The sequence below is a fragment of the Vicugna pacos genome, chromosome 25 (assembly GCF_048564905.1).
Source record: "Vicugna pacos chromosome 25, VicPac4, whole genome shotgun sequence".
NCBI lineage: Eukaryota > Metazoa > Chordata > Mammalia > Artiodactyla > Camelidae > Vicugna > Vicugna pacos.
The window spans coordinates 15,686,796-15,699,673 of record NC_133011.1 but is presented as its reverse complement, the minus strand read 5'-3'; the positions used below and the strand labels follow the sequence as shown (position 1 = coordinate 15,699,673).

The 12,878-nt window shown below is 33.4% G+C and overlaps 1 protein-coding gene across 1 annotated transcript in view; it reads left to right on the top strand.

Annotated features, from left to right (window-relative positions):
* The window catches only part of EIF3E (eukaryotic translation initiation factor 3 subunit E), a 39,680-nt gene extending 28,182 nt beyond the window's left edge, over positions 1 to 11,498 (top strand). The window contains exons 11-13 of the mRNA XM_006211569.4: positions 9,745 to 9,847; positions 10,131 to 10,265; positions 11,313 to 11,498. Of these exons, the coding sequence (XP_006211631.1) occupies positions 9,745 to 9,847; positions 10,131 to 10,265; positions 11,313 to 11,351 (277 nt within the window). The 3' untranslated portion in view covers positions 11,352 to 11,498. The remainder of the gene's footprint in view (positions 1 to 9,744; positions 9,848 to 10,130; positions 10,266 to 11,312) is intronic.
* Positions 11,499 to 12,878: the final 1,380 nt, after the last annotated feature.

Genomic DNA, 12,878 nt, shown 5'->3' with positions numbered 1-12,878 from the left:
TCCAGAAATCTTTTTTTCTTCCAGTGATAGTTTTTTTTTTTTAAACTTAGGCTAGTTGAATGTTTTTGCATACCTGTAGAATGTTTTACATTGATTAATGCATTTTCTTCAAATGTTGGGGAAGAATTTAGAGCTGGAAGGAATCTTAGGGAGTTTCTAATCTAACAGCACACAGCTATTGAATCATTGACAGTAGGACTTTTCAGTAGAACTTCTGAAGTATTGGAAGTGTATCTGCACTGTTTAGTATAGTAGCCAATAGCCATATATGGCTTTTGAGCACTTTAAGTGTGGCTCAGATTTCAAGTTCAAAACATGGTTTTTAAATTGTATATGTAGGATTTGTTTTCAAATGCAATGTTATATATATATATGAGTATACATTTACGTATGCATATGAGCAGATCAAATCAGAGCCCCTTCACCTTGTTTAGCCTGTACCTCTATTTAGGTTCCCTCCTGACTATTTAGGCACCTTTGTGGAACCATACAACTCTGACTCTGGAAACCCAATTTTACAAAACATTGAGTCAGTACAACTCCTTTGTTTTGTAGCTACCCATTTATAGCTGAGAAACTGAAGGCTCAGAGACATTTAGCTGCTTAGGTGTTATTTAATGAAAGACCCTGAGCTAATAGTTGTCCGACATTCATTGTATTGTCCCTCATTGTAATTGTTTTTTTCTTTTTCATTGTGAGCAGTTCATATTTCTAGAAATAGATTTAGACTAATTTGTCATTAGTGTATCACTTGAGCCAAAGGATAAAGATGGAAACCATTAAGTCAGTTTTTAATTCTGTCTCAGATTCTGTTGAGCTTTGGTTTTTATTTTACAAATACAGGTTCCCTAAAGCCACCCCAAACTTTCTGAATTAGATTTTCCATGTATGCTGTGCTATGTGATGCTGTGTAATAAATAGGGCCCATTTAGGGTGACGATTCCAAAGCACATCCAGGATTGAGAACCACTGCATAAGGTTGCCATTTTTTTAGGCACACAGTTACAGCCTGCTAGGGTAATGGAATGAAAAAAATCAATGATTTAACATTTTTAATATAATATGAAAAAAAGACGTGATTCTTAGAGCAACAAGATCTCAGGTTATAAGGTTTAGGGGGTTGGTAGTGGGGGATATGTGGCCAGTAGGGCTCAGTCCAGGAGTTAAGCTTCTTCATGTTTTTAGAGCTGCTTTAATGGGTTAGGAATATGGCTGAAGACAGTGTTAAGCATCTAAGTTGGGCTTTTATAAGTACAGTAAATATCTTAATTCAGACCCCCAAGGACTTGGAATCTCTGATAATGAATGACAAGCATAGCTAATGTTTACCTTTCAACAATACATAGAAAAATTATTGTTCCCTTATCCAGAGGTTTTTAAACCTAGCTATACATCAAGATCATCTGGAGAACTTAAAAAACCAACAACGACTTAAGAATAGATTTTGCGGCTTTACTGCAGACTTTCTAAATCTCTGGTATCAAGGCTTGAGAATCTGGTTTAAAATTTCCCAGGTGTTTCTTTTGCAGTCAGCCTTGGGGAATCATTGCTCTGAATTAGTGATCATAGTCCTAACTGCACTTTAGAATCAAGTGGGAAGCTTCAAAAAGAAATAAACAAAAATAATGGATGACAGAGTCCAACCCCTAAAAAACTAAAACATTCTCAGGGTTGGGAGGGGGAGATCTCAGCATTTGTAGTTTTTAAAGTTCTTCTAAGTAATTCTGATACAAAACCTCCTTTTTTTAATTACACTTTTTATTTCAAGATGATAACGGATTTACCTCCAGTCATAAATAATAAAGAGATTCCCCGTGTACTTTACACAGTTTCTTTCAATGGTAACATCTTGCAAACCATAGTAAAAAATCACACCCATCGTATTGATGCTGATATATTCAGGTACAAACATCACAAAGGATTCCTCAGATTGCTCTTTTATAGCCATAACCACTTCCCTCCCCAACTCCCTTAACCCCTGGCAACCACTCATCTATTCTCCATTTCTGTAATTTTGTCATTTCAAGAAGATGCAAAAAAAAAAAAAATTCTAAAAGAGAGTGTTCACCTTTCCAGAGAGGATAAATACACTGCTGTGATCACGATGGAATTAATGTGCAGTATAACTAGTATAGTATAGTTGTTGAAAGAAGAAAATAATACAAATGTGAATGAGAGCCTCTTCTGGCCAGGCACTGGGAACAAAGTAGAGAGCACAGCCTCAGAGCTTAAAATCAAGATGAGGAAACAGATATTAAATAAAGATAAAATTAAAAATTATGAGAGGCATTTTGAAGAAAAATACAGAGTAATTAGAATGACACAGACATAACTTACATATTGAAAAGTCAGAGAAGTAATTTGGATTGAAGGTTCAGTGAACCTTGGTAACTCTCTAAATGAAGTATCTGTAAGTAGACTCTTTTCCACTGTATACTAATTATGACAAACTACTCCATTCACTAGTTTATGCTGGCCTATCTCTGCTTCTGACTAATTTAAAGTTATTTGATATTTGATCTTTTTTAAGTGTAGAGGGGAAGGGATTTGTCTCTGTCTCCTTTCTTCCCTTCAGTGGACACATTTCAAATGTTATTCAGCATTATAAAACCCATGGTTGTTGGTTTTTTTGATTGTTTGTTTGTTTTTGTTTGTTTGGGGATTTTTTTCCCCTTGGTTGGGGAGAGTAATTTGATTGATTTATTTATTTTAAATGGAGATGTTGGGATTGAACCCAGGACCTCTTGCATGCTAAGTATGTACTCTCCCACTTAGCTGTACCCTTCCCCCTTTCCCTGGGTGTTTCATTTATGTTCTTTCAGATTAAAAATTTTTTTTTATTTTTACTTTTTTGGAGGGAGTAATTAGGTTTATTTATTTATTTTTTGAGGAGATACTCGGGATTGCACCTAGGATCTTGTACATGCTAAGCATATGCTCTACCACTTGAGCTATACCCTCCCCCCGTCATGGCTGTTAATTAAATAACTTTTTCCATTTATGATTTAGAACAGTCTCTGTTGAAAGGGCTCTTCACTAAATGACTGTGAGAACATGTGATAGTCTTATCTTTATAAAAATGCATATTAAGAATGTTTTTATCAGTTTATATATAATCCTGTAGATGTGTAGGATAAGCTACAAATCTGTTTACTATAAAGTATGCAACATCTGTCAAAAAAGATTACTATGGTGGGATTTAATTTAGTCTATAGCTGAATAGTTTATCAGATATGGTATGTGTCTGAAATTTAAAAGCTATTCTAGAATAATTCTTGGGCCGGTGTTCAGTTGTAGATAAAAACAAAGTATGGAAGTAATATTTTGAACATGTATGGTAAACATGTTGGAAGCATACATTAATATAATTTCCTTATGGGAGTTAGTTTTGGCTTTTCACAAAAGTATGTATTTGCCAATTGTTCTTGCATTTAAATTATGAGGTCATTCTACTTTGCTTATTTTATTAAGTAACATTTTAATCTTAATATTTTTCTTAAAGTTTTTATTACCACATAGCAATTTATATTCTTAATTATACTTCCTGATATTAGAAAGAAATAAAAAGGTACATTTCCAGATGGAGATAAAATACTTTTAACAGCCATTTATCATTGCATTTCTGTGTTAACTATAAAGTAATACACTCTTTTTTTTATTGAAGTATAGTCATTTACAGTGTGTCAGTTTCTGGTGTACAAGCATAATGTCCCAGTCATGCATGTATATACATATATTCATTTTCATACTCTTCTTTTTTTTATTAAAGGTTAAAGATATTGAATTTAGTTCCCAGTGCTATATAGAAGAAATTTGTTTTTTATCTATTTATATATATAGTGGTTATCATTTACGAATCTCAAACTCCCAGATTTATCCCTTCCCACCCGCTTTTCCCTGGTAACCATAAGATTGTTTACCATGTCTATGTAAAGTAATATACTCGTAATTTTGACTAATGAGATGTTGGAAAATTCATTGAGGATTTTCATTTGTCACACACAGCATTTAGCATTTCTCAATATTCCCGTTTTCTTTCTTCTGTTTCCTCCTAATCATACAATTAAGCACAGTATATATGTAACACTTATTCTTTAATTAGTTGTTATAGCATACCCTTAAAAAAGATGGGGTTCTTTAAGTATGCATTGAATAGTTAGCTGGTTTTCAGTGCAAAGCAGGCCAGAGGTTTCCATAGCTTAACACTTCAGTCAATACTATTTGAAATGTGCTTATCAAATAAAATTTGGAAAGCCAGTTTATTTAAACAGGTAATTAATAAGCCTGTGAAATGCTGGACCCCATGTCCTTATTTGTTAAGATACCTCAGGGCAGGGGCTATGGAAGGGTTCAGAAAAGATCTAACTATCTAAAAGATTACTTATTGAAAACCTGATAGACCATCAGCCTAGAGTTGATGGAAGCCTAATTGGTTCTCTAGATTTCTTAGATTTATGTTCTTATGTTCTTACCTTAAGTTCTTAAGTGGGACCACTGGTCTTAATTACTGCCCAGAAACAAGTATCTGGTTTTGTGCTAAGTGTCATGAATATATTTAATTAATGAAATTGAATAGAGTATGAAATACTTATTTTTACTGAAATAGCACTTAGGATTCTGTTTTCTTTCTTTTTTTCCCCCTGAAGGAATAATCTACATTTTTATTTAATCAAAGTTATTAAGCTTTTCCTATATGGTACTGGATTTTGTATTTTAAAAGTTTCTCATAATTGGTTTATATGCTGTTTACCTGTTTTCTTCTAGGACCTTCATGGCTTTATTTCTCCAGCTTAACTCCATCTAAGATTTACTATGAAATAGAGTAGCTTCCCCATTCCCCTCTACCCCCAAATAGCTAGCCAACATGATTTATTGAAAAACTATTTTTCTTCCCACTGGTTTGAAATGCCACCCATATCACATTTTAAATTCTCATATAATCTGTAATCTTTTATAATTTGTGTGTTGATTTCTGAACTAGCACCAAATTGTTTCAAATAAGGTAGATTTGTAGTATCCAATATTTTTTTCCCTGGAATTGATAATTGCCAGTTTTCCCCATTTGGTTGTTCTTCTTTATGTTTTTTTCATGACTTCTGCTTTAGATTCTTTGCCAGTTTGTAAATCTTGTCTCAGAATTGATTATTTTATCTGTGTTGTCTTCCTCAAAGTCTGGACCTGTTGCTCTTTGTGCTGGGTGCATTTTTGTCTCTGTTATTTGTCCTGGGGATTCACTTAGCCTGTCTCCTATGATAGAGCTCCAGTTTCTTGGACATTGTGCCTTCCCTTTTCTTGGTTTGCTATCATATTTGGTAAAGCATATTCTTCAATAGCTTTATAAGGAAGAGTAATTTGGAGGTAAATTTTCTCACATCTAAAATTGTCTATTTTACTGTTACACTTCATGGTGGTATTGCTAGGTATGGTACTCCAATTTGCTATTTTTCCCCCTTCATCTTTTATATGGATCTATTGTTTTTCTCTCTGGAAATGTGGAAGTTTTTTGTCTTTATTTTTTTTCTTGTCCCCAATCCTCTGAAATTTCACAATGATATGTCTTAGTATAGGTCTATTTTGATTCTTCATATAGGGCCCTTTAATTTGGAAACTCATACTCTCCAGTTCTGGGAAAGTCTCTTGAATTATTTCTATAGGAATTTTTTTCTTCATGTTCATTCCAAAAAAGGTCATTACCAAGAGATGTCAGGGAACTTACTTACCTGTGTTTTGGGGTTTATTTTTTTGTTTGTTTTTTTTTCTTTTTAAAGGTGTTTTATGGTTTCAGGTTTAATGTCTGAGTCTTTTAATTCATTTTGAGTTAATTTTTATATATGGTGTAAGATAGTGGTCCAGTTTCTTTCTTTCTTTTTTTCCTTTTTTTTTTTTTTTTTGGTTGCGTGTAGCTGTCCAATTTTCCTAATGCCATTTGTTGCAGATGTTCTTTTCTCATTGTATATTCTTGGCTCTTTTGTCATAAATTAATTGACTGTATATGCTTGAGTTTATTTCTGGGCTCTGTATTCTGTTCCATTGACCTATGTGTCTGTTTTTATGCCAATAACATACTGTTTTGATTACTGTAGCTTTGTAATATAGTTTGAAATCAAGGAGCATGATGCCTCCAGCTTTATTCTTCCTCAGGATTACTTGAGCTATTTGGTGGCCTTAGGTATTTCTTACTTAACATATTCAATATGATGTTGTTTTATCACTTGAGCAGGAAAGCTTGTCAACTAAAAGAGATTTATTTTTATATATATATTGAGATATATATATCTTTAAGGGATTTACACAAATATATATAAAAAATGTCTTTAAGCTGCCTACTGACGGTTGAGAATTTTAGTGTAATCTGAATAATCTGGAAGTTATTTTTCAGTTTAAAACCTAGGTTGAATTAGATATTTTTCTCAGAAATTCTGTATTTTGATACCTTCTGTCTTTTAGTTTTCATAAACTGAATTATTTTAAATAACACAGAATAAGCATGGTATAGGTAGCTTAAGGCAACTTTTTTGGGTTTTTAGGCTTTAAATAGGATATTACCTTTTAATTTTAAATCTTTACAATTTTTTTCATAAAATCAGCTAAATGAAGGAGAATTGTGGACTCCTGAGGATTTCTGTTAATCACTTAATTTCTTTTACTGTGTATATTTTCCTGTTACTTAAAGAAACTGGATTATTGCCACTTTCTCTAATTTATTCTCAGAATGATTGGTAGCCTAGATTACCTGACATGCCATCAATAATTTAATAATACTTTTTGGACCTTATTTCAAGCTTTTCTTTGACTTGATTTAATAAGTAAAGGATCAGCAAGCACAGTGCAAAGCAGTAAATCCCCAAAGTGGCATTATGGTCAGAACATGCAGACATTTTTGACTCTTGATGCATATTGCCAGAGTGCTCCAGCCATGTTGGAATATGAGACTTAGAAAATAGGTGTAAAGAAAGAGGGATGGAGAATTATGGGTGGAGTTATACAGAATAGAATTTTCTTTATTTATCTTAAAATTTGACCTTGAATATTTCTTTATATAAATTGTCCCTAAACCTCAAGACAAGAACTGGGAAACCTTTTTGCACTCACATAGCTCCTTCCACTTTTCATCATTATACTTAACATAGTTTATGTATTTGGGGGATTATATGATTGTCCCCTGTTCCACAGCCCCCAGCTTTAAACTTTATAAAAGTGGAAAATAGACTGTATGTTGTCACCAGAGTCTAACACAGTTCATATTTTTGTTGAATGAATGACAAGGAAGAGAGTTGGTTTGGTTTGTGTGTGGTATTCATGAGGAAGAGTAAAAGAAGGCTGGAAAGTTAGATTGTAGCTGAATTGTAGAGAACCATGAAAGAAAACTGGAAGTTTGAATTTTATTGTTTTTGTAGAAGAACTCTATTAAAGTTTTGAAAGGAATTTGGGAACAAACTGGCTAGTTGAGCTTTTAGACTAAGCTGGCAACTGTGTAAAATAGATTAAGGAGACACGAGGTAGATTAGTTAGAAGGCAAGGAAATAGTAAGTCTGATCTAGGGTAGTGACTAGGGTAGGAATCAGGCAGTAAATATTTATTAATTGCTTCCTGTGTACTGAACATTTTGCTAATTACCAGATATATAGCAGTGAAAAAGGAAGCTATGGTTCATGCTTTTAGGTTACATATACAGCCTATCATAAAAGCAGATATTCAACAAAACCACCACAGCTCTGTGAATACTCTGAAAAAAAAATACGAGCTTTGAAAACATTGAACAGATATGTCATGGTTGGAAGAGGTGTCTTGGAAGGCTGGTGCAGGGGAGAGGCTGTTTTAGCTGAGACTCATGTAACACACAGCTCAGTGAAGGAAAGAGTAGATGAGCCTTTTAAGCAGAAGGCACAGCATGTGCACAGGCCCTGAAGTGGTTAAAAACATGGCATGTTTAATGAGCAAAGAGGTTTAGTTTGGCTGGTGGAGAGGAGAGTCAAGATGAGAGTAGCTTACTGGGGAATTTATCTAAGAGGCAGTGATTAAGGAGATAATTGATAGGACTTCTCACTTTATCTGATATAGGCAGTGAGAAGGCGTGAGACTGAATATTTCATTATAATTCTAATTATGTAAACAGCCTCCATAAACAGGTTTTGTCTTATAATTTTTTAAAAATGTTTATGAAACCAACTATATGGAATTAGTGGCTATTAGGAATAACATTTCTGTTTTTTAAAAGCAGTATATAGAGATATTGAGGATTGGAGTTTCATTTGTGCTTTTCAGAATAAAATGGTCTTGGCCTTGCTTTAAAGAAATATAGGAGACACACAAAAGAGAAATTGTTATAGGGGATGATAAACTAATGAGTGTATTTTGGAAAATTTTACCTTTACCTCTCTTTACCTTTAGAATAACAGCTTCAGGTAAAAGTATTAGACAATTGCTTATTTTAGAAGTGTAGAAGAGAATGAAATTTACACATCTCTAAAATAAGTCAAACACCAGCGGGAACCATAAGGAGTTTATTGAGAAGCCACAGGAAACACCAGCTGCAGGAATTTTTCCTAGTCAAGGAAATGCCTGGTTGTTTAAGTAAAATGACACATTTCCCTACTTTTAGTAGCCTAAATAAAATGAGGTCTGGTTAGAGAACGTGATATGGAGAATAAAATGAAAACAAAGTAAAAGTCGTGGACTAATTGTTCTTTATGTTTGCCAAGAATGTGTACTTAACAAAATTGATCATTAAAAACACAGAGAACAGAATTTGACATGTAAATTCAGGGAGTTTTATGGTTGAGTTGGCTCATACTCATTATGTTTTTAACTTCAAGCAAATTTTAGGGAATGAAATTCTTTCTAACACTTTGCCAGTAAACATATAAAATAGGGATAGCACAGATTATATTGTTCTCATAAAGGTATTTTTATTAACTGGGTTACTTTTGAGTTGGGAGCTCTGGAATTACATAGTTATATGTTCACCAGTGTCTTGAATATTTATATTTAAAAACTGGGAATGCTATCAGTCCCAAAATTTTAGCTTATAATATTCTCAGGAGTAATTTTGTTATTGATATTCTAGCTCTCTTTGTTAAATCAGTGATAATATTAGAAGGCCTGGCAAGTATCTAATATCTTCATTGAAGACAAGTGGAAAGGGACAGTTAATATTTGTGTTTAAACACCCATATATGCATATATGTACACTGTCCTCTTAAATGCTATATACATGCCCATGTAGAATCTCTTTTGTCGGCTGACTGACTTATCTACTATGAAGGCTTGTGCTTTGTGTTAGTCCTGATAAATTAAGCCCTGCAATGGCCTGTTTTTCAATCTGATCACACATGAAATTAGAAAAATAAAATGCATGTTATTAGTTGATGACATCAAAGACTTCAGATCAGAGTTTGGTATTGGTCATCTTTCTCTCTTCCTGTGTCCCTCTCATGTTTTCTGTGTATGTGTGCCTGTCTCTTTTTCCTCAAATTCAGTGGCCATTTAACCTACCTATTCTAGAAGCTAGATTTTCTAGATTCTAGAAAAATCTGGAATCTAGATCCCCAGATTGTAGATAGATCATGAACAGTACAAGATAATAACACAAACATAAACAGTGCAGTTTTAAGAGTCAAACTATTTAAGAGAAGGTGACTCATAAATACCTGAAAGTTTCTAAGCAGAGTGTGGGGGTCAAAGGCTATGGATAAAAAACTAAGTTTTTAGACTTAGTTAATGCCATTTTTTCTTTTTCATTAGCATGTTGGCAGATAAACTGAACATGACTCCAGAAGAAGCTGAAAGGTGGATTGTAAATTTGATTAGAAATGCAAGACTGGATGCCAAGATTGATTCTAAATTAGTGAGTATTCTCACTGTGCTACATACTAGATATCAGTTGCTGATCAGGGGTAGTTTTCATGAGAACATTTATTCTGTTAAGAATGCGTTTTGTTTTAATGTATAATAAATCTTTGAAGGCAATGGCAACCTCCTATTTTGTGTTGTTGGATGAATATTGTCATCTCTATAGAACATAAAAATGTGTGCAGCAAGCATGTAGTGTTGTGATGTCATACTCGTGACTTACCTGGGAAACTTGGTTGTTAACATTATAGGATCAATTTCCCTCTGTATCATTTTAGGGTCATGTGGTTATGGGTAACAATGCAGTCTCACCCTATCAGCAAGTGATTGAAAAGACCAAAAGCCTTTCATTTAGAAGCCAGATGTTGGCCATGAATATTGAGAAGAAACTGAATCAGAATAGTAGGTCAGAGGTAAGAACCACACATCTTCTACTCTGTCTGGAATTTAGCAATAATGTAGCATAATTGTTACATGGGCCTCCTTTGAAAACAAATTAATATTGGTTGTATCTGATTTTGTTTTGGTGGGGGTGGCAAACATTTTAAGAAATTACTAAATTGAAAAGAATTTCTCTTAGATGTATTATGCATTAGTTAAGGAAACTAAAAAAAAATTAGTGTTCCTAACATAACTTTTTTCTTTTAGTCTTCCTGTGTGCCTTCATTAACTCTTTTCTTCAGTGTTTCAACACATCATTTTGATACTGGCAGATGATAACTTATATGTGTAGACTTCTTTCAAATGCTTGAAATTTGTGTTCCTTTTAAATCTAAAGAACTACTTTTATAAAAATGTTGATCTTAAATCTTTTAATACTGATCTTTAATTTTATCTGATAGTCATTAAACTGTCAGAAAAGTATATACCCATTTTTGGTAGAAATCCTGCATATTATATATTAAAAGAATTTGAATGGTCTTGTAATTTTGGGATTTCAAACCACCTTTAATTCTCTTTAGCCATTATGATTATGTATAACTGGAGGATAGGAAGTTTTAGGAAGCAGTTGTGGTACATTCGAGGACCTATTTTGATTGAAGTTTTAGCAACAGGTTTGTGTCTTTAGCGTAGTCCTTCAGTATTAAAAGATAGGGAAGAATTAGGAAATTACTGTCTTTGCCGATTCCAACTGAGTCTAAAATAACTGAGCCTGAAAAATAACTTTTATATAATGGTGTTTCTATATGCTTGAGGATCAGTTTGTGTTGATTTTTGTTATAATATTGGTGATAACTGTTATACTTTATAATTTGTCAAAAACTGTATCAGATGGTATTTTGATATGTTTGTTTTATTCTAAGTGAGGCACCTCACATTTAGTAATTGCAGACGTTAAAATCTTGGAGGATGGTTTGGCAGGAATAGTGCTAAAAGGAAACACTAGTATCACTGTTTTCTAAGTTAGCTTTTTCAGAAAGTATGTTTCACCGTGTCAATTTCTCTTTGTGTTATTTTAGGCTCCTAACTGGGCAACTCAGGACTCTGGCTTCTATTGAAGAACTGTAAAGAAAAAAAATGAAAAAAACTATAAAAGAAAGATGAAATAATAAAACCATTATATAAAGGTGAAACATTTTAGAAACAATTAACATATTGAGTATAATTTTGGAGAATTTGAATAAAATTGGCTGTGTTTCATTTTATTTCCTGTGTGTGTAAGTGTGTGCTTTTTTAACTTTTCACTTTGGAATAATTATAGGAGTTGCAGATATAATACAGATGGATCCTATGCAGCCTAAACTTAGGCTAAAACAATTTTTTCCTCTTATGTTACTATAATACAATATCAAAACCAGGATATTGACATTGGTACCAGTGGTGTAAATAGTTCTGTGCTATTTGTATCACTTTTTGTTTAACTGTCGGGCAGTCAAGATACAGAGTTGTCATCATCATGAAGTCTCCCTCATACTACACCCCTTAGCAGTCACAGGTACTCCCACAAGCTCTAACCCCTGGCAACCACTAATCTGTTCTCTGTCTATAATTTTGTTGTTATGAAAATGTTATAGCAGTGGAATTACACAATATGTGACTTTTTTGAGATTAGCCTTTTCTACTCTTAATGCCCTTGAGATTTATCCAAGTTATCATACATATTAGTAATTTGTTTCTTTTTATTGCTAAGTTGTATTCCATGGTATTGATGTACCACATTGTTTAACCATGTACCTATTTTAGGATATTTTAGTTGTTTGCAGTTTGGGGTTATTAACAAATAAGGTTACTGTTTCTTAATTCCTTAAGTGTCTCCTTAGTCACTTATTAGGCAGCTTCAGAAACCTAAATAGGAGTATAAGTTGAATTTTATAAATATCTTCTTGAATATTATATATACACACACACACAGAATTAACTGGACACCTAAGATATTTAAGAGGTATATAAAGCTCTGGTTGGGTCTCCTTTACATACAAGTGGTTTGATTTTCACTTTGATTGTTGAACTAAAACCCAGTCAGATTATAGAAATTTCTGTCTCTGCTCTCAAGGAATGGTACAAAGATAAAAGATACATGCATACTGTTATTTTAATTTTACTTGACAGCTGTCCAGGCCACTATCAACATATAATTAACTTTGGAGAATATGGTCCAGATTTGGCCCTTGTGCTATGGTTTCAGACCGCTAGTTTGTGGTATTGATTCTTGTAAACTGTAATTCAAAGGTGCTGAAGCTAGGAGTAGGATTCCTGGTCAAGGTAAGCCAAAGGCTAATTTTTGATTCATCTATAACCAGTGTCAGGAAAATGCCAAGTTTAGAGGATCACTTATAATATAAAATGATCAAAGTTCATAGAGGAAGTTCCAAAAGGTGGCATAGCAGTAACTACATAGAGGCAGACCTTTGTCACCTCATGTGTAGGAGCTAACTCCATGAGTCAAAAGTAAAGATTTATAAGAAAGGGGCAGTAGTTATATAAAACTGCATGTATTACTCAGGTCTGTCTTGATATGGGAAGACTTAAGATGCCTATACTTCCCTCTTCACCAGTGACCCAGGGCAAAATGTTCTTAAAGGCAT